Source organism: Mytilus galloprovincialis, chromosome 6 (assembly GCF_965363235.1).
Source record: "Mytilus galloprovincialis chromosome 6, xbMytGall1.hap1.1, whole genome shotgun sequence".
Taxonomy (NCBI): Eukaryota; Metazoa; Mollusca; class Bivalvia; order Mytilida; family Mytilidae; genus Mytilus; species Mytilus galloprovincialis.
In genome coordinates this window covers 31,283,459-31,304,834 of record NC_134843.1, presented here as the reverse complement: position 1 = coordinate 31,304,834, position 21,376 = coordinate 31,283,459, and the positions used below count along the sequence as shown (strand labels likewise).

Here is a 21,376-nt window from a genome sequence, read left to right as displayed (position 1 = left end):
AGAGCAATTTTGGATCCAGTATCAAACTGGTAACGGACTCATTCTAAAATAGAAACAGACACGCTTACCCTGTGTACACGTTACAATATTTATATCTTTTTAGAACCAAAGCAAAAGATTTATGGATGTTCTTTACCATCTCAGACAGAAGAAGGGGTAAGTGAAAAAAAAAATATTTGTTCCAAAAAATGCACATTGAAAAAGACAAATTGAAACAACTGTTTTGAATTTTCTAGATTGTTTGATTTTTAAGTGACAAATTACACCAGCAAGGAGTTATGCCCCTTCTTATAATACAATTAGATGATTTTTTAATTTAAATTTCCAGGTGATAATTCAAGTACCACTTTACAAAATCTTTCAAAAATGAATACCATTTCATGGACCATAAAACATAGGTCAAGATCAATTTTGATAATTTTGAGATATACTGTTTAGGAGTTATTCCCCTTGATTCCATTTAAGTAAGACAAATAAAATATTAAAAAGTCAATTGTTCATGAACAATTGAAAGGTCTTTCCTTCTTAGTTAAAAAATATATGGTTTCTAAGGACTTTTATGTTCATAACAAGTGGAATTTTCTTCAGAATAAAGTATGTGTACATAAGTTTTATAATGAAAACTATCCATTGAGTTATAAAAAAACATATGCATTCTTTTTTTTAATTTGAGGTTTCTTATGACTTTAAAATAACAAGGTGTGTTGTTATTTAAATACATTGATGATGATGTTGCATCAAAACAAATTGGGAATATATATAGAATATGGTTAATTTCATTGCATTTTCTACTTTATTGCATTAAAAAGTACATGGTTAATAAAATAATCTATGATTATTCCGAGAGTAGAAATATGGAAAAGCATTTAACTTTTACCCATACTTATTCACAGAATTGCATGTGACGTTTGCATGGTGAATATCATTTTTCAGTAGGTGAATATGTTGTTTTATTCAAAATCCAATCCATATAGAAAAACCTACTACAGTTCTATCAATATGGAATATTATTCTATATTTGATTTTTTGGATGAGTTATTGTTTAAATATCACAACCTTGTATGTCTGGTTTTGTGTACTTATTAACTTTATTAACAGGATTCTGATGAAGAAGCAGAATTTGGTCCTAAAGATACGACTCCAATATCATTTGTTGCTAAAGACAATGTTCATGGTTTAGGATACAGTGGTCTTGACCCCAGGTCAGCACTCCCTGGAAGTCATGTCAATCTGTTTGAACCACCAGCAGTTACTAAAACAGGTCGGAAAGGAATCAGGGGTCAGGTATGTATTTAAGGATGTACAAAGGTGAAATTAAACAAATCTAGAATATAAAATTGATACTATAAGTCAGAATAGTACTAGGTAGTAACAAAATAAACTAAAATATTGATAGATTATGGAGCTCCTGTTTAAGATCATTAATTTATATATAAAAAAAAACAGGGGGGGGGGGGAAGGTTGACTTAGACATTTACCTTACATTTGCATTGGTATTATTTTGGTCTCAAATGGTAAGAAAAGAAATCTAGAATTTGCTTAAATTTTGATAAATGACCTTTTATGAGCTATTGAATTCTTATATAAAATAAAAATGGGTGTTATGGAGCTCCCTATACCTGCTATATCATAGAAAAAAACAGAAATAGTTTGAACATCTAACACAAATTCCTAAACATCAACTAAGTACATCCTTATAAAAATGTATGCACATTATTATTTTTATTTATGTGAGATTTGTTGTAATTATTCTGCTCCTTGTGGGCACTTTGATAAGCAATAAAATTTCTGTATTCATGAAATCTAAGAAGGATCTTATTTGGGGTAATCTTTCACTGAAATTTGAAAAGTTCATTCAAAGATTGATGTTTATGTGTATTTTAAAGTTGGAGTAATACAATACTAAAAATAAGTAGCGTAGAATCCATGATGACATTATAAAGGCAGGAATGGTTTTACTATATAATGAAATTTTGATTTTCTGATTCATTGGTTTAGAAAATAATCCAATTTTCTATATGAAGAGTAGAACAAATATGTTTAATATGTAAATACCAAAGGCCTATCCAATCATTTATGGATTAAAACCATTTATTATTTATTACTAAAAGTAGAGCTCTTTCATTATTTCATTGCCCATGATAATCAAATAAATGATATAAGAGAAAACAACACAAAAACAGGAAGTTTAAATATCTGTTGTGAAGGAGAACAAGTCCTGATATTATTTTATTACCTTTGCTATTCATTAATCAATACTTTAACGAAATATCTCACTGTCGCATAACATTGTAGTATGGAGTTACCAAATTAACAAGTTGTTGCAGAACTTATTTATTTATGTTGCACTACTTTACGTGTGACAAGAGAAATATCTTTTTGTGAGTAAAACTGTAAAATAGATTTAGGTCACGACCATAAGAGAAGTAATGACATCATCATTAATGCTAAAGATAAAATGTTAATTATATATTTGTAGGGATTTGGTGTAGGAGCTTTAGAGGATGAAGATGATGATATATATTCAAAAGATCACATGTCAAATTACGATATGACAATGGAGATAGAGGACACATCAAATTTACATGGATGGACGGCTCCAAAACACAAACATGGTATGTTTATAGAGATCTATAGAATTTTTATGACTGATTGGAATGTTATTGCAATGTGCTTTCATCTGAATTTTACTTAACACTAACAGTCAACTATTTTGTGCAATTGTGATTACATTGATAATATGTCTAATAAAGATAAGGAGATGCAGTATTTTTTGCCAAGGAATTATAAAACAAATATTATAATAATATTATAGTAAAGTGTGACCTGACACAAATGACTACTGTAAATTAAGAAATTATTGCGATGTTTTTATTATTGCGAAAAAAAGTACCAGGGTTATAATCACAATAATTAAAACTAGCATTTTGTAATTTTTTAAATGAATCAAACAGAATTTTTCTGAGCATTGCAAAAATTAAAATATCATTTTGGTCTAATATGACAAAATCGCAATAGAATCAAACAGAATTTTTCTGAGCATCGCAAAAATTAAAATAGCATTTTAGTCTAATATTGACAAAATCGCAATAGAATCAAACAGAATTTTTCTGAGCATCGCAAAAATTTAAATAGCATTTTAGTCTAATATTGACAAAATCGTAATAATAATTGCACGCAATAATTTCTAATTTACAATAGGTTTATTATGTGTATTTGAATTTTTTATACAGATTAATACTGTTCGAGAGCGAGAGTGAAAGCAATATTTATACAAACTTTGCAAAAAGATATTATGTTTCCGTTCTTTTTACAGAATCTAGGCATTTAGCAATCGGTTATATTGGGAAAGTTCTAGAGGGATTTAAGTTAACAGATAAACCTCTTCATCAAAGAAAATCTTTTCCTCCTCCTGATTTACCCAGACATTTCAGACCTATCCATGTTTTCCAGAAGCCCAAAGATACAGAATCTGATAGTATTATGAAACAGAAGGATCAGACGTCCATCACCAGAAGCATTGCATTAGGGGAAGTTCGTAAGTATTAAGGGCTATTCCATTAAAATAAATGTGGGAGGGTAGGAAGGCACTATCGAAATATCCCTACAACCAAGAACCATTTTTAGATAACTGTGCTTAATGGTAATAGACACATACTGAAAAAAGACCCATGACCCACATTCAATGATTAAACTTCCCTTTCACATATATCTAATGGAATAACCCTAAGATGATTAAACCTCCCTTCCACATACATTCTAATGGAATAGCCCTAAGATGATTAAACTTCCCTTCCACACACATTCTAATGGAATAGCCCTAAGATGATTAAACTTCCCTTCCACATACATTCTAATGGAATAGCCCTAAGATGATTAAACTTCCCTTCCACACACATTCTAATGGAATAGCCCGAAGATGATTAAACTTCCCTTCCACATACATTCTAATGGAATAGCCCTAAGATGATTAAACTTCCCTTCCACACACATTCTAATGGAATAGCCCTAAGATGATTAAACTTCCCTTCCACATACATTCTAATGGAATAGCCCTAAGATGATTAATCTTCCCTTCCACATACATTCTAATGGAATAGCCCTAAGATGATTAAACTTCCCTTCCACATACATTCTAATGGAATAGCCCTAAGATGATTAAACTTCCCTTCCACATACATTCTAATGCAATAGCCCTAAGATGATTAAACTTCCCTTCCACACACATTCTAATGGAATAGCCCTAAGATGATTAAACTTCCCTTCCACATACATTCTATTGGAATAGCCCTAAGATGATTAAACTTCCCTTCCACATATATTCTAATGGAATAGCCCTAAGCATATAATCTATTGGAGATTCATTCATTTATTTTCAAGGATTGATTAAAAAAGTGTAGTCTCTTGGATGTTTGATTATTTTGTTTTGCCAACGCTTGTATTCAATCCTATAGAACATTTAAATTGTGTTTTCCTTTACCCAAGAAGTGAACGAAAATTGGTTCCCATGAATAATAATGAATCCATAAAATTAGATATACTTGTGCATTGAAGTAAAATTAAAGGAAATTTAACAAAATCATTGTGTGTTATTTACATGAGTTAGTGAGGATTAAGCTGTGTTAAAAAAGGTCACAATAAATTTCGTGAATTTAGAATATAATCTTTAAGAAAATTTATTTCAACCCTGACTTCATTTTTTTTTATTTTAAAAAGATATGCTAATTGTATACAAAGGGTAAGTGCTTGATCAGTATTTAAAAAACTGTTTTTGAAAATTACACAATGAAAATTTAAAAAAAAAATGAATGTAATGCAATAAATGTTTGGTAAATTTACCATTTTGTCTTGTAAAGGAATTTTATTTTGGTATTTTAAAGTATTCAAGATGCTAGTTATTTAGATTAATGGTTTCAAATCATTTAATTGCGTTCTGAAGAAGAAAATAATTCCTTTTCATACTCTTTGTCTAGATATGTCATTATAGCTTCCTATGTATATAATAGTTTTGTCTAAACAATGTGTTACCTTGCAGGATCTGTTTTTGATTTGGTGTCATCTAAAGATAAAGACAAAATGGAAAGAGCTAGAAAGGGAACTGAACTTTCTCTAGTACAGCCTTCAGACAAAAACCTGATATCTATTCCTGAAGATCAGCAGTTATTTAAAGTACCATCAGTGAGTTCATCTACAGAACTACAGTTGGTTCCAGTTCATACAGATATTACTGAAAAGTCACAACAGTCACAACCAGGAACTGATCAATCTAGAACCAGTGCACCAGTGTTCCAAGGAGGAAGTTTGTCTTTTAAACCATTTATCAAAGATGAAAGAAAACAAGCAAGATATGAGAAATATCTTGTACTTGTGAAACAGGGAATGAAGGGTAATATGTGTTATCAATTTACCAATCTCAATGCAATATGTTATAGTCACACAAAGAAAATGATATTCAGTAAAATTCTTGTATTAAATAAAAATCGATGAAAATTACAGTTTTGAATTGTTCTTCATTCTGATGATGTTGTAATGAATAACTTCTAAAGTATGAAACTTTGCTTGCATAGAAAATTTTACTCATGATTCCATTGATTTTTTATTGAAATTTTGGTCATAGAAAGCTGTATCCGACAAAAAAAAAATGGATAGCTTAGAATTAAAATAAAGCTTAATAGTTATACTGACTGAAACTAAAAAAAGAAAACTGTGCTATTTCTGTGACAAAAATTTGACACGCATAACTAACATGCATTTTATTGTTCAAATAATAATGAGACATTATCATGTATTGCTGTATTATCTTCAATGCCTTTTCACCGAACGGAATGGAATTAAATAATTTAAATGAAAATACTAATAAAAATTATTATGTAAAAGTCAAAATGAAGAAAATCTGGTTACCATTTATACATCCAATTTCAGTATTCCAATTTTAATTCTAACCACAGATGCCTATGCTGAAGTAACAGAAGGACATATGACAGAATGGGAAAGAGAAAGGGAGAAAGAAGAATTTATAAAGGCAGGAAAGATGTACAAACCTTTAGCAGGGATGATAGCCTCCAGGTTTACCAGGGCTAAGTTTGATGATACTGTTGAAACTGTAGATGTTCCTGCAGAAGAAGGGGTAAATTTGATTATATTTACTAAAACTATCAACAAAATAGGGCCTTACTGTGACTTTAAGATGAAGATCATCAATTAAAGCATTGTTCCTTTGCTTATGTGTGTTATTTGCTGTCTTGTGTTGAACATATTGCAAACAAAAGAAAGTCATTATAAAACATTCTAACATGACGTCCTTCAAACGCTTTGAGTACACACCCGTGGTAAACAAATGAATATATTGTTAGGGCTGTTCTTATTGTACTCCCACGTCATATGTTTTTTAATGAATGAGCTACCCGACGCCAGAGTATAAGCATTTTACGGGAAAATACACACCTGTGAAAGCAAAAATCATCACAACAAGGAAACGTAAACAAAGATGCAAAAATGTGTTATATTAGCCATTTTTTGTATACATATGAGACATATAAGTACAATGATCATTTAGATTCATCCAAACCTATCTAAATATGTGATTGTAAATAGTTTAAGCATCATCATTTATTCAGTTTGCTCCATTATTTTACGTCAATTTATTAGTGCGTTTATTTACGGGAAGAGCAAAAAATGCCATCTACTAAAGCGCTTTGATCCAAATAATTGCGGTATTTGTCCTATTAGAATCGAAATAATTCAAGGGGGTTTGAATATATCGTGATTTTACCACAGGTTGTCCCTTAATGCTGATATTTTACCCCTAGCAATCGCTCAGGGTAAAATATTTGTCATAAAAAGCCAACCCGTGGTAAAATAATGATATACTCAAGCCCCCATGAATTATTTCTTAATTATAAAAAAATATATATAAATATACTTGTATTGGTGATTGTTTGCCTTCATACAGAATTGAAAATAATTGGAACTTTTACTTAATATTTCAAAAAACGAGAAAAGGGACAAAACTATAGATCTTATAGGTGCCTCTGAAATAAATATGCATCAATAAAAATGTTGGAATGTTTTACTGTAAAATCTTGCAATTTACATTAAAAAGAGCATTTCAGAAAGTTTAAAGAAAGAATTTTGAACTTCAGGGAGACAAAGATGATAGAGAAAAAGCTGCAGAAATGAAGATGTATGGTAGATTGACGAGGGATGAATATAAATGGTATCCTCATAAACTGTTGTGTAGAAAGTTCAATGTGCCGGATCCTTACCCAGGGTAAATATTCTATGGAAATAGTTTTAAAAACAGAAAAATACTGTAGTTCAGAAATTATTGCAAGGTTTTGATGAATGCATTTAATGTAATTATGTACATGTGAGTATCCCAATTAATATGAATTATAATAACTTACATTTTTAATTTAGATAGATATATTTTGCAGACATTTATGTATGCAGATTTTCTTTAAATGGCAATAAATAATCTCACATGTTGGTCAACAACAATAACAGGCATCAAAACCACCGTTGCCAACGTCAACATACGACTACGCACAGAAGAAGCATATATTCACTACTTGAGTACACAATCGCCGTGGGGACTCAACATAAGAAGATAATGGCAAAAACGAAAACAACTCCACGTAAACCGCAAGAACCGCTTTCATTACACTGTACCCGATGCCAAAAGAACTACAAGAATGTGAGCAGTTTAAAAAGACATTTCAACACATACCACAAACCGACAGTAACCAATTTTTCATGTTCCTGGTGCTACAAGTCCTTTATTAGGAGGGACTCGGCACATAGGCATATGAAAACAGATCACAATATATTCAATTCAAAGGGACTTATAGTAGAGGACAAAACACCACGAGATTTAGCTGAAAAAATCAAGCCGTGGATACCACCAATGGAGGCTACTAAGAAAATCCACCTACTTTCCGTGTTATAGCAAAATCAGATCTCCACAATAATACTATAGATCTTGCAGCAGATTTATACATCAGCAGTGACGAGGAGGAAGAAGAATTACAACCAGAAGAAATAACAACACCACTGTAACAGGAATTTATTTATACAGTAACCACGTTAGAAACAGCCTTGAAATTATCAGTATATTCTAGTTATGAAGGTCTTGAAGGATATAGACATATCCCAGGAGAATATCCGAACATCGAAATGAATGGAATAGACAATAATTTCACAATGAATTGCTACAAGACGAGAAAATACTAACATTCTATTTATAACTTTTTATTTTTACATTTTTAATTTCTATTTATACTGTTTTTACTTTCACTTTCATTTTGTAAACAATAACGTCGTCAAGACTACGTTCATTATGACTTTAAATTCTGTGAACCGCACAACCGCAGAATCAGTACTTCACTGCAAATTTTCAATATTGTAATTGTCCTGAAGACGCCACGCTTGTTGGCGAAACATGTTGACCTTAATAAATTAATCACCATGCGGTAATTGATGGGTGTTGTTGTCTTTAATGTTGATGATTTGCTTTTATAGTGAAAGACAACTGTGAATACCGCGTGGTATCCACCCGCTATTACCCAACCGCAGAATTACTACCTCAGGTGTTGGTTCACCACTTTTAAATTGAAGTTTACTTTTTTACTGTGAACCCCTGCATCCGTAAGGATCCACCTTTGCCACACTAGCGTTGTACCTAACAACCACCCAGCATGGACGAGAACACAGACCATTTCGAGGACACATTATCAACCACAGAGAACGAACAAGATTCCACACAACTGTCAAAGAAAAGAAGAAGAGAAATAGAAGGAACCGCAGAAACAGTACCTCAGGAAGCCCCCAATTTCAGAGTTACTCAAGACAACCTAGCTGAATTTAGGACACTTCGCAAAATCAACATAAAACACGTACGAAGCACACACCATTTAAAATACCTGACCACTTGCTTAGAAAATCGCAACCCGCCGAAATCTTCAAGATTCAACATCAAACCACAAGTTCCAGATACCACACCACGATTTTTAGTACAATGGGAAACCGCACAAATTAACTTCAGTCTTGAATTGGTAAAACAACTTATAGGATACTGGTCAGAAAGATGCAAAACGATTCAGGAACAAATAGATACCGCAGAATCGGACCTCAGAGAGAAGACAGAAGAGAGAGAAATGAACCACATAAACAATCTTATTCAAAACGTAAGAATTTCAATGGACAAGGAAATGAAAACAGGACCACCACAAAAGAGAAATTAAATAAAAGAAAGAACCGCAAATTTATCAAAAGAAATAAATACAAACAATTGAAAAAATCAACCCAACTTAACTCAGTCGTTAACATTTCAAACCACCCACTATCTAAACCACAATTAGCTTTACTTAATAAAGGACTAGGCTTCTGCCCAACACCACCGAATCCAGACCCTATAAAAACTCTTAGAGACACATACTTATTTAACCGTAAATTAAGATTATTGCACCACTTCCAAGGAGAACCATATACACCCACCACAAAACTGTATAAACAACCATCAGGATGGACACCAAAAGCGAATGTAAATAAGGATCTAGACAAATATATAAACATAATAACAGAAGAGATAACCAACAACCAAACCACCAATACAAACAAACCGCACAGAAACTTGCACACAGACGAGTTTACGGCATTAAAGGAACTCCGGAACAATCAGGATATAATAATCAAACCCACAGACAAAGGAGGAGCCGTCGTAGTTATGAACAAAACCGACTATTTAAATGAAGTATACAGACAACTAAACGATGAAAGTATCTACAAGAAAGTAGAAGACGATCTCAACCCCCAATTTATAAAGAAATTCATGGACTTTCTCAACATAACGAAAAACAAGATGGACAAGAATTTAGAGAAATACCTCATTCCGAAACAATGGAGGACACCGATTTTTTACACACTACCGAAGATCCACAAACCGGGAAATCCGGGAAGACCAATTGTCTCCGCTATAGACGCACCCACATCAAGAATGTCCGAAGTCACAGATGATATACTTAAACCACTAATAAAAAACATTAACTCATACATAAGAGATACTAACGAATTCCTAATGAAAATAAAAAACATAAGCCCAGTACCTGCAAATAGCATTCTAATAACCGCAGACGTGTCGGCACTTTACACATCAATTCCACATAGAGAAGGACTACTCGCCACCAAAGAGATGCTAGACACAAGAGATGAACAAACAATACCCACCTGGATAGTCTTAAGATGGATACATTTTATACTGACCTGCAACTGCTTCCGATTTGAGAACAATTACTATTTACAAAAACGCGGGACTAGCATGGGCACAAAAATGGCACCTGAGTATGCTATAATATTTATGGACAAATTAGAACGAAATTTTCTCAACACACAACCACACAAACCACTTGTGTGGTATCGATATATCGACGACATTTTTATGATTTGGCCCCACAATCGCGAGGCATTGGATGCCTTCATGTCGGACCTCAACGATTTTCACCACTCGATTAAATTTACTTTCGAAATAAGCGAAACATCGATACCGTTCTTAGACACAAGAGTTATAATAGACAAAGAAGGAAATCTTACAACCCCATTGTACAAAAAACCCACTGATGCAAATCTGTACCTACACATCCGCTACACCAAAAAAACAGCATACCCTACAGTCAAGCCATAAGGATCAGACGCATATGCAGCACAATAGATGACTACCAGTTACACACACAAAAGATGAAAGAAAACTTTATAAAAAGAGGCTACCCCCCGGAAATCATAGAAAAGGCTATCAAAAATGCAAACGAAAAAGATCGGAACGAACTCTTCACACCAAGAATTGGAACCACAGAAGAAAATGTACAATTCATTATCACCCACCACCCATACAACCCAAGAATAAGAAAAATTATCAACCAACGGAAAGACATCCTAGAAAGATCACCTGAAACATATCATATGTCCCGTATGAAATTTGATGTAACCACACGGAAAACCACCAGCCTACGCCAATTATTAGTTAACACAGACATAAAACCGCCAAACCCGAAAGGAAACCGGCCGTGCGGCCGGAATTGCCATATCTGCACAAAGATGACCCATTCAACAGAAATAATAAGCCACTCAAACGGAAAAACAATTAAAATCACAGAATCGATCACATGCTTAACCACCAGCGTTATATATATAATCAAATGCAAAAAATGCAACAAACAATATATAGGTCAAACAGGGAACACCATTTGTGAAAGATTTTACGGGCATATGAATGACATTAAAAATAAAAACGAACATAAACCCGTTTCGAAACATTTTAGCGCAGAAGGTCACAATACAAACGACGTAACAATAACAGGCATCAAAACCACTGTTGCCAACGTCAACATACGACTACGCACAGAAGAAGCATATATTCACTACTTGAGTACACAATCGCCGTGGGGACTCAACATAAGAAGATAATGGCAAAAACGAAAACAACTCCACGTAAACCGCAAAAACCGCTTTCATTACACTGTACCCGATGCCAAAAGAACTACAAGAATGTGAGCAGTTTAAAAAGACATTTCAACACATACCACAAACCGACAGTAACCAATTTTTCATGTTCCTGGTGCTACAAGTCCTTTATTAGGAGGGACTCGGCACATAGGCATATGAAAACAGATCACAATATATTCAATTCAAAGGGACTTATAGTAGAGGACAAAACACCACAAGATTTAGCTGAAAAAATCAAGCCGTGGATACCACCAATGGAGGCTACTAAGAAAATCGATTGGAAAAAACCACCTACTTTCCGTGTTATAGCAAAATCAGATCTCCACAATAATACTATAGATCTTGCAGCAGACTTATACATCAGCAGTGACGAGGAGGAAGAAGAATTACAACCAGAAGAAATAACAACACCACCGGAACAGGAATTTATTTATACAGTAACCACGTTAGAAACAGCCTTGAAATTATCAGTATATTCTAGTTATGAAGGTCTTGAAGGATATAGACATATCCCAGGAGAATATCCGAACATCGAAATGAATGGAATAGACAATAATTTCACAATGAATTGCTACAAGACGAGAAAATACTAACATTCTATTTATAACTTTTTATTTTTACATTTTTAATTTCTATTTATACTGTTTTTACTTTCACTTTCATTTTGTAAACAATAACGTCGTCAAGACTACGTTCATTATGACTTTAAATTCTGTGAACCGCACAACCGCAGAATCAGTACTTCACTGCAAATTTTCAATATTGTAATTGTCCTGAAGACGCCACGCTTGTTGGCGAAACATGTTGACCTTAATAAATTAATCACCATGCGGTAATTGATGGGTGTTGTTGTCTTTAATGTCGATGATGTTGGTCAATTGTTCAAAAATTGCAAAAATAATAGCACACAATTATTTCTGAGTTTACAGGACTTTGTTTAATTGTCATGATAAGAATTTTGCTTCTCTAGCAATTACACCTATGTAACAGGTTATTGTCCCCTGTGCAACACATTGATGTGGGACATAAAAATACTTGGTGTCTGTCTGTCTGGTCTTTTTAAAGGGAAACTTCGCAAAAAAATCAAAAATTGATATTATGTCCATTCTGTATAAAAATGCTCAAATTTATAGATATTAAAGTTTTATTCCGCTAAATAAGAGATCACCATCGATTTTAAATTTTGAGTATCAGTTCTCTGCTCTCCGCCATCTTGTCACCTTCTCCGATGAAAAATCCCGATATGTCTATAAACCACAAAGGAACAAAACTACAGTAAACGATGTAGTCGTAATTGCGTGTCGATATCTTGTCAATCGTACGGTTGTTTTATCTGACTGACTAACTTGATACGGAAAATGGTCTTGTATTTTTAAATAACCATATAGTCTGTTATTTTTAAACTGATAATATTGTAATTAGTTAAAAAGTCAAAGTTCAAATCATAAATAAGTGTTCCGTGGAAATTGTTTTCGAAAATCTAATTCGTTCATAATTCTTTCAAGTAATAAACTTTATTTAAATAAATTCGGATCTTCCCTCATCTGATCACCAGCATGGCTAAAGGTATTACTCCCAAAGGTATTGGAAGGGGTGTAAGGTGACACGTCCAGGTATTCAATCGATTTCCTGTCCGGCTGGCTTGCAAGTTCATGCATCGTTTCACTTCTGTAGGTATTGATCAGTGTACACGACCGTTACTTATAACTTTCCATTTTGAACTATCAGGTGCATGTATAATATACATTTTTGTCTTGCGTGTCCGAAAGTGATATTTATACTAGTCATTACTGAACTCATACGCTTGTTTATAAATAACATTTCTGGTGTAAAGAATATTATCTATAAAAAAAAATTAATACAAAAAAAAAAAAATGAAGAAATACAAATCTATTTACATATTTTTCAAAGGATTAATTTGGGAAAATGTAATATATACTCATTGTCAATAGTTTAGGACAGATTGGAACATACCAGAATTATTGATTTGCGCACTTGTCGACGATTCGTGTATACATACGCCTGGGTAGAAAGTTACGGAACTATAGTCAGTAGCGCAATTTAAAATATGTATACATGTATACATTGAACATAAGAAAGAAACATACATTTTGTGTAAATTGTGGTAAAAGTTTTGTAAATTATTATAGACTAGTCCACGTATGCCAACAGTATGTAATCAACGAATTCGATAGACTATTGTATACCAAAAGAAGAAGAAGAAAAAAAAGAAACAATTTGATTTAAATACAGGTCAATTTATAACTTGCTTTGGTTCATCGAAGTTAAGAACATAGTAAACTCACAGATTTATATATCAATTAGATTGTTCTCGAATAAAGGACGAAATTTGTCATCATCACAATTGTTCCAACATTCATGTAAAATATATGCAACTGGACGTACACTAATAATCCCCAAGGGATGTGAATATTTTCTAGGAAAACTATTGAGTATCAATTTCGGGATTTATTTTCTTTCTTGATATTCAATGACAGCAATTTAAAGAATAAACTGCTTGTCGGATATTTGTCCGCTTTAGGGGTATTCTTGCAAGTTGAACAGACTTATAATAACATTCAAAAATAGGGAATGATAACATTAAATTCGTTGTCTTTTAATTTTAAACATCGTTGGTCAAATAGTTATTTAAGTATATATATACGTTGGGAGACGACGATTATTATAGTAGTCTCAGATTTTAATAAGGACGTTCCCGATTATGAATAAATTTGGTTGACGTTTTTCACACTTGAAAAGAATATCTATTCGTAATTTTTCGATTCCATTCCAATACAAAAGTATTTTTTCTTTATTCGTACATATTATATTCCGCTTCGGTAGAGTTATCTTCAGATAGTTTCATATATTAATTAATACATGGCTTTCAAAAGTCTAAATGTAAGTGTTCTCGTACATTTTTTCGCCCAATAAAGACAAATAAAAATGATTTAGTAAAGCTATAGTCCCCCTTTTTTATGAGACATAAATCAAGGACAAGACTTGTATATCATTTCATTCTGACATATGAATTAAGTTTCCCGTCTTTAACCGAAAATTGTGTATTTCTTAGTAAATTAACTTATTTGAATTCAAATAAATAATAGCACCAAATATAATTAAATAATTCCACGGCGACCAATTTTTATTTGTCATCAACTTGAATATGTATTTGTAATGTGCGTATTAAATGCTCCCACTGATCCGAATAGACAGTCACACCTGGCAAGGTGTGCCCTAGAGGCGTGGTTAAATACCGAAGTGCAAATAACAATTTACCTTTCAACAAGCCATCTACGAGTATTGCCACAGAACCGTGAATACACACATCGTATAAACCTAGTCATAGCAGAGATAGTAAAAGGTCAATAATCATGAGTACACCAACATATTGTCTTTACAGATTATTGTACTTTAATTTGTTCACCTTATCAGTCCGAAAATGCATTTATTAAAAATAAATTTATAACTTTTTGTGTTGTCTACAAACATAATTCGAATATATACGTTTAACATAGATAATTTATCTCACGAATGAGTACAATTGAACGTCTGTGCGTTTTATCTTCTTATTATCGGATGGTTATTAGATAAAGCATAAGTCATCGGCGCGCTTACGATTACGTTAAAATATGATTAAAAACCAAGACTTTTAATGATTGTATTTTAAATCCCGGCATGCAAAAATCAGGAGAAAACGTCACGACCTACAGGAAGTAGTTGATATTTTTTCATTAATTATTGAATTTCTCCTTTATTACTGCACATATAGCGATAAAACTTTGTGAATATATATATTATGTCATAATGAACATATTTAAACCATAAGTAAAAAATCGTGAATTTTCCCTTTAAGGCTCTCACATATACAATTCTTGGAAGATTTATTTAAAAAAAAACTTATATTATAGGTTTACATCTCTAAATGCCTAAAAAGTTCAAAAATCAGTGCCGATGATTTTGTTGTTGTTGTTGTTATGTTTGTAAAGATGGAATCATGATTTATCAATGTTTATTACATGTGGTTTCTTAGCATCTGCATCCAAGTTTTCAGCATTGTATCAGGCTCTGCTACATGAATCATGGTACTTGTCTTCTAAATTGATTAGGTATTCAGATTTCTATCGTAGGTGGTGAAATGGTTCAAACCAAATTAGATAGATTCTGGATTCTTTTCCCTGCGTAACAAATTATTTAAAAGCATGTGGTAATGACATTAATTTTTTATCTATTTGTTCAGGTCTGGTATAGTTGGTTTACCTACAGTAAAGAAAGATAAATTCTCTGTGTTCAACTTCCTCACATTCCAACCAGATGAAATGGCTGAACCTGAAAACTCTGGTAAGTTAAAAAAGTGGACTCAATTTAACAGCAGTATTATATTATAGTATACCATTGAACTTTTGTATTTTTAGAAAGCAACTCAGGTTTACTGCTATCTCCCCCAAAGAAATATAGCAAACAGCTTTGATTGTATGAATGTTTCAACTCACCAATACATCAAATGAATTCTGTACTGAACAAAGCAACTCCTAAAAATATTAAGTATGAAATCATTTCTTATCAGATACTCATTAAAAATGTATAATGGTCTGCATTAGTTAAAATGTTGAATGTGATCAATAATCCTTAATCTTAAATGGGTTACTGTGGAATGAAACTATGGTCTCTTTGGTTTTCTTTAATTAAACAGTTAAACCCCTTCCCAGCCTGCTTTGGTTTGGCTGTACTGTATATGTATATGTATGCAGCCACGTCTAGTCAGAATGGGGTTGTGAAATCTAATGCCTTGTAAAGAAATAATGCCATGCTCTCTGCACAATATGAACCCTTACAACAACTATATGGGGGCCTATTGAATGGCAAAATTTATGCCCCTACCTAATATACAGCCATCTTTTTTAGTGGCAGGCCAAACTTTCCCAACCTAAATCCTTGATGGCCTCTATTTGAGGAGCTACCCAACCTAAATTCTTGATGGCCTCTATTTGAGGAGCTTTCCCAACCTAAATCCTTGATGGCCTCTATTTGAGGAGCTTTCCCAACCTAAATCCTTGATGGCCTCTATTTGAGGAGCTATTTTTTTTTTGCTGATATGTTTTCTCCTGAATATGCATGAAATATTTGCCACTGGACTTTAAGCAGCTGACAATCAATCATTTAAATACTAATTTCTTGTGAATATGTATAAATATATAGATGGCATGATTTCTGAAGGTTATATTTATTCATTTTCTCATTTTAAAGGTAGCAGAGATATTGATAATCAGACATCTTCAACATCTACAAATGATAATAAAGAATCTGCAAGCTCGCAGGATAAAACTTCTAAATCAGAGGGCATATCAATTTCTTCGAAGCCTGTGTCTATATTTAGTCATCTCTCTGCACCAGAAAAACCAAAGCACCAATCACAATCAGGAAGCAAAAATGAAAGAACATCGGAAAAGCCTAAATCTATTTTTAGTCATCTTGTGGAAGAAGCAAAAGACAAATCTGAAAGTTTACAAAAAGATGCTCACTTTGACAAAGCAGACCAGGGAAATGATGAAAAACAAGCTGTTGTTGAAGGGGAGGTAAATATTGTCAGTAGAAAACTTATTATGTGAACAAAATAAATTTTATGGGATAGATTAACTAGCTTCACTGTATCCACGTCACTTTTGGGGTAGTAAGGTTTGAATATATATATACGTGTATATGCTTGACTATTAGGTTGTATCTTAGAAAACAATAATATAACAAAATATTTTAAAACCAATGAAAGTGATTAAAAAGAATAGTAACACACAATCCTTTTGTTATATTTCAATTTGGATAAAAAACACAATTTTTATACGTGTACATGTAACAAATTTTGTTGTAGAGGGGTTAAATACAGCATAAACAAAATTTCCTAAAAGACCAAAAGAGTGAAAAAAATATCTTATAAGAAAATGCATTTGACTAGCAGGTCAAACAACTAATGTTCTTAAACCCTGCTGACTGCCATTTTCGGTTGCCAAATAAATTGATCACAATGTGTAACAAATGGATCTCTATATTAATTTAATACAAAGTAGAAAACAATAAATTTGCGGCAAATATGGTATACCACAACAAAAGGTTTAGATTTATACAGGGGAGATCATTTTGACATGAAAAGTAAAGATTTTAATTACTTTGAAACTTTTATGATGTTTTGTATAGCATTACTTTTCAGTGAAAGGACCCCTTTTGGCCCCAAAATATAGCAGTTTTACAAAATTGTTAAAATGTAAACTTTTAGCTATTTTTTTGAAAGTAGAATACTTCTGCTACATGTATAAGGGCTATTTATGACAATACAATGCACATATATAGGGTACAAGCATCATACATCACACATATAAAGGTTGAGAGTGAACACGGATGCAGCCACTTTCATTTTTGACAAAAACCATCTGAAAATTGACATGGCATTTTTGATAGATTTCATAAAGTATTACTTATTGAATCGACCTAATTAGACACTTAAGTGTTTAAAAAGTGTCCAATACACTTAAATTTGAGGCCAAAATTGGCTCTTACCAGATCTACTCCTTTTATTTTAATTTTTTGTATAAAGTAAACATGTAAATAAGTTTACAGAAATTAAACTTATTTGTTTTACTTTTAGAAAACAGTTGATGGAAAACCATCATTGGATTTATTTGCTGCTATTTTTGGAAACACAGATTCAGAAGATTCTGACAATGATGAGTTAGAAGATAAACCACCAGATGATACTCCTAAAACATCTATAATCTCAAAACAGGGTATAAAATATAATCATTGAAAAAAAACTGTGTTTTTAGTAATATTGAAGTTAAAAGTATATTTATTTCGAACAATTTAAATATCTGATGTGAGGTAACATTATAAAATAAAAGATGTGGTTTGATGGCCAATGAGACAACTCTTGACAAGAGACCAAATGACATAGAGATTAACAACTATAGGTCACCATACGACCTTAAACAATGAGCAAAACTTATATGGTATAGTCAGCTATAAGTGGCCCTAAACTGAAATGTAAAACAGCTCAAACTTTTACTAACAGCCCTTTTATGTACAAAGTAATGAACAAAAAGAAGATATGATATACAGCAAAAAACAACAACTTCTAAATTGTAGCTCCTGATTTTGGACAGGCACACACAGAATAGGGCAGGATAAAACTAGTTTGCTTGCTGAAGATTCTCCTTCGGTGACCTGGTACCATAAAAAGATCAATGTCATGCATGGTCTACATGTATATCCAAAAGAGATGGGGGCTAAAACATATTTTTTTCATACTTTAAAAGTGTTAGGACAATCTTGTTCACTTTGTTAGCTCCTAATTAAGTCTACAAATCTATTTATTCATAAAAAGAAATTAAATAATTTTAAAAATAAAAAATATGATAATCATATTCATTTCTGTTTAATTTTTGAAATTTAAAAAGTGAGAAAATTTAATTGTTGAAAATGCCTTCCTATTTTCGAGTTTTACACATTAAGACTAGAAGTGTAAGTCATAGTAATACTTTGCAGATATGGAAATTACACCCAAAGAAGCCTCAGATGTATCACAGTATTTACCAGGAGGACCAGTTGTCATGGAAACCTTAGAAGATAGACTATCCCCCAAAGTACCAGAGGGGCCATTAAGTTATGGCCCTTTACCACCATCTTCATCTGGTGAGTTGTTTGATTAAAAAAATGACATTTGACATAACATTTACGAATACTGTGGATTCATTTATTCTTTTGTGGGTACCAATTTTCATGGATTAAGATAAACCTCCATGTTCGTGGATTTTTTATTTTTTGGTTTAGCTGAAGTCTGCAAACATCTCTATAGAAGATTTGTTTTTTGTTGAACATTTAAACTCTTGGTTCACATGTACCCACGAAATTGACAAAAATTGGTATTCAACTAATAATATTCCCTAGTAGATATAAAGCTGAATTTGGCGGTTCTGAATACATCCTTATTTTGATTTTGGAAATATCAACAGTAATAGATAATAACGGGATATTGGAAAAGACAATATTCCTGTATTTAAAGTTTGGGGCCAGTATAAATCTGAGAACAGCTATACAGTATTTTTTATGTCTTCAGATGTTCTATTTATTTAAGTTTGTCATAAAGAAATAGTATGTGGTATTAATGTCAATGGGATGAAACACACAGAAGAAAATAACTTACTAACATTGTGATCAAGTAGTGTGAATATTCATTATTTTCAATTTCTGATAAAGTCTTATGTTATATTTATATTTTACTGACTAGTTGCATGAAAATTACCCCCCCCCACCCCAAAAAAAAAAAGCAAGTTTTAAATGTAAGTCCCTATTTATAAATTAAATATTATATTTCAGCTGCATCTACCAGTACTCCTGTATCTATTAGTTTTGTAAGCAGTGCTGATTATCTAGCACCAACAGGTCAAAGAAAGCATGGTACAGGAGATTTTGTTGATCCATCTTTACTCCCTGATAGAAGTAAACACACTAGGGATTCTAGTGACCACAGAATGCATAAACGCTCCAAATCCAAACATAAAAAAGAGAAAAAGGTAATGTAAAAATGCATTTCTTAACATTAGATTTATAATAAGAAAATTTAAAAAAATATTTTTTTACTTAAAAAGGTCTGTTACAAGAATGATATTCTCCATTCTCTCTAAAAATCCCTTGAAAAAAATTGGCATACATGGTATATATATGATAATGGTAAATCTGTTTTAAACTATGGCTACAATATTCTATGATTAAACTCTCTTTTCTGTAAATCTAATATTATTAGCCTTGCCGGAATTCAGCAGAATAAGTGAAACCATTTAAATAAAATTCTTTGAATAATAGACATTTAATTCATACAAGTTTTTTGTATAGAAGATACCTACTTCTGTAAGGTATGATTATAATTTATGTGTGTTTATTTTAAGTCAAAAAGTAAAAAATCCAAACACAAGAAGAAGGATAAAAGAAAGAAGAAGAGATATTCTGATAGTGATGATTCAGATGAGAGTAGCAGTGAGGAAAATCTACCTACAGATAAGGAATTATTACACAAGTAAGGAAACAAACCATTTGTACAGTGTTCTCCCAATGGCTTTTTAGCATCCTAGTAAATTCTTGGTATAAGCAACAGAGATATATTATTAAAAAATTTGAAAGCACACATAACTAAATTTTTAACTATTATCAACACGAACCTCTGTACAACAAAACTAGGGTGATCTCAGTTAGATCTTGGGTGTTATGTTTAAGGTTGTCGCCAGGGTTGTTTTAACTAGCATGAAAAGTGATTTTTTTTTACAAACCTTGCTTTTATTTTCAGATTGAGGAGTTTACCTAAAGGGAAACATTCACTGTTGAGATGAGGATATGCTTAGTTGGATTAAGATCATTGCGCATCTGTGATAGAAAAAGACACAAACAATTTTCATGTTCAGTTTATACAGGATATGTTGTCGCAGCAGACATTAGCAATTATAAAAGTTTATTTATATTTTCAAATGGCTTCAATGGTCTAGGAAAATAAAACTTGCCATATTAAAATACCATGATCAAAGTTTTGTACGCCTGATGCTCCTTTCATCTAAATAAAAGACAAAAAAGGCCAAACAAAGTAATGAAGTTCATGTCAAAACAGAAGTGCCGACTACTGGGCTGGTGATACACTCAGGGGAAAACTCTGCCAGCAGTGGCATCGACCCGGTGGTTGAATATAAACTCATCATAGATAGCAGGATTGAAATTTTGTACCCCATACATACATTTGGTGACAAGTGTTGTGTTCAAAAGATTCATCAGTGACATTGAAAGTTAAAAAGGCCTAAGAAAGTAGGTAATCTAACGGGGTTAGAAAATCCTTGGTAGTTTTCAAGTT

General features: G+C 32.3%; 1 protein-coding gene across 2 annotated transcripts in view; it reads left to right on the top strand.

Annotated features, from left to right (window-relative positions):
• Positions 1-21,048, top strand: part of LOC143079365 (G patch domain-containing protein 1-like) — a 33,957-nt gene extending 12,909 nt beyond the window's left edge. The window contains exons 6-19 of one of the 2 annotated variants that reach the window (XM_076254642.1): positions 104-156; positions 1,099-1,284; positions 2,480-2,615; positions 3,317-3,538; positions 5,036-5,386; positions 5,949-6,127; positions 7,143-7,270; positions 15,737-15,837; positions 16,744-17,072; positions 18,134-18,227; positions 19,033-19,176; positions 19,861-20,057; positions 20,430-20,557; positions 20,825-21,048. In XM_076254642.1, the coding sequence (XP_076110757.1) occupies positions 104-156; positions 1,099-1,284; positions 2,480-2,615; positions 3,317-3,538; positions 5,036-5,386; positions 5,949-6,127; positions 7,143-7,270; positions 15,737-15,837; positions 16,744-17,072; positions 18,134-18,227; positions 19,033-19,176; positions 19,861-20,057; positions 20,430-20,557; positions 20,825-20,867 (2,291 nt within the window). In that variant the 3' untranslated portion in view covers positions 20,868-21,048. Of the gene's footprint in view, positions 1-103; positions 157-1,098; positions 1,285-2,479; positions 2,616-3,316; positions 3,539-5,035; positions 5,387-5,948; positions 6,128-7,142; positions 7,271-15,736; positions 15,838-16,743; positions 17,073-18,133; positions 18,273-19,029; positions 19,177-19,860; positions 20,058-20,429; positions 20,558-20,824 lie in introns of both variants that reach the window. The other variant, XM_076254641.1, reaches the window with a different exon arrangement.
• The last annotated feature ends 328 nt before the right edge of the window (positions 21,049-21,376 follow it).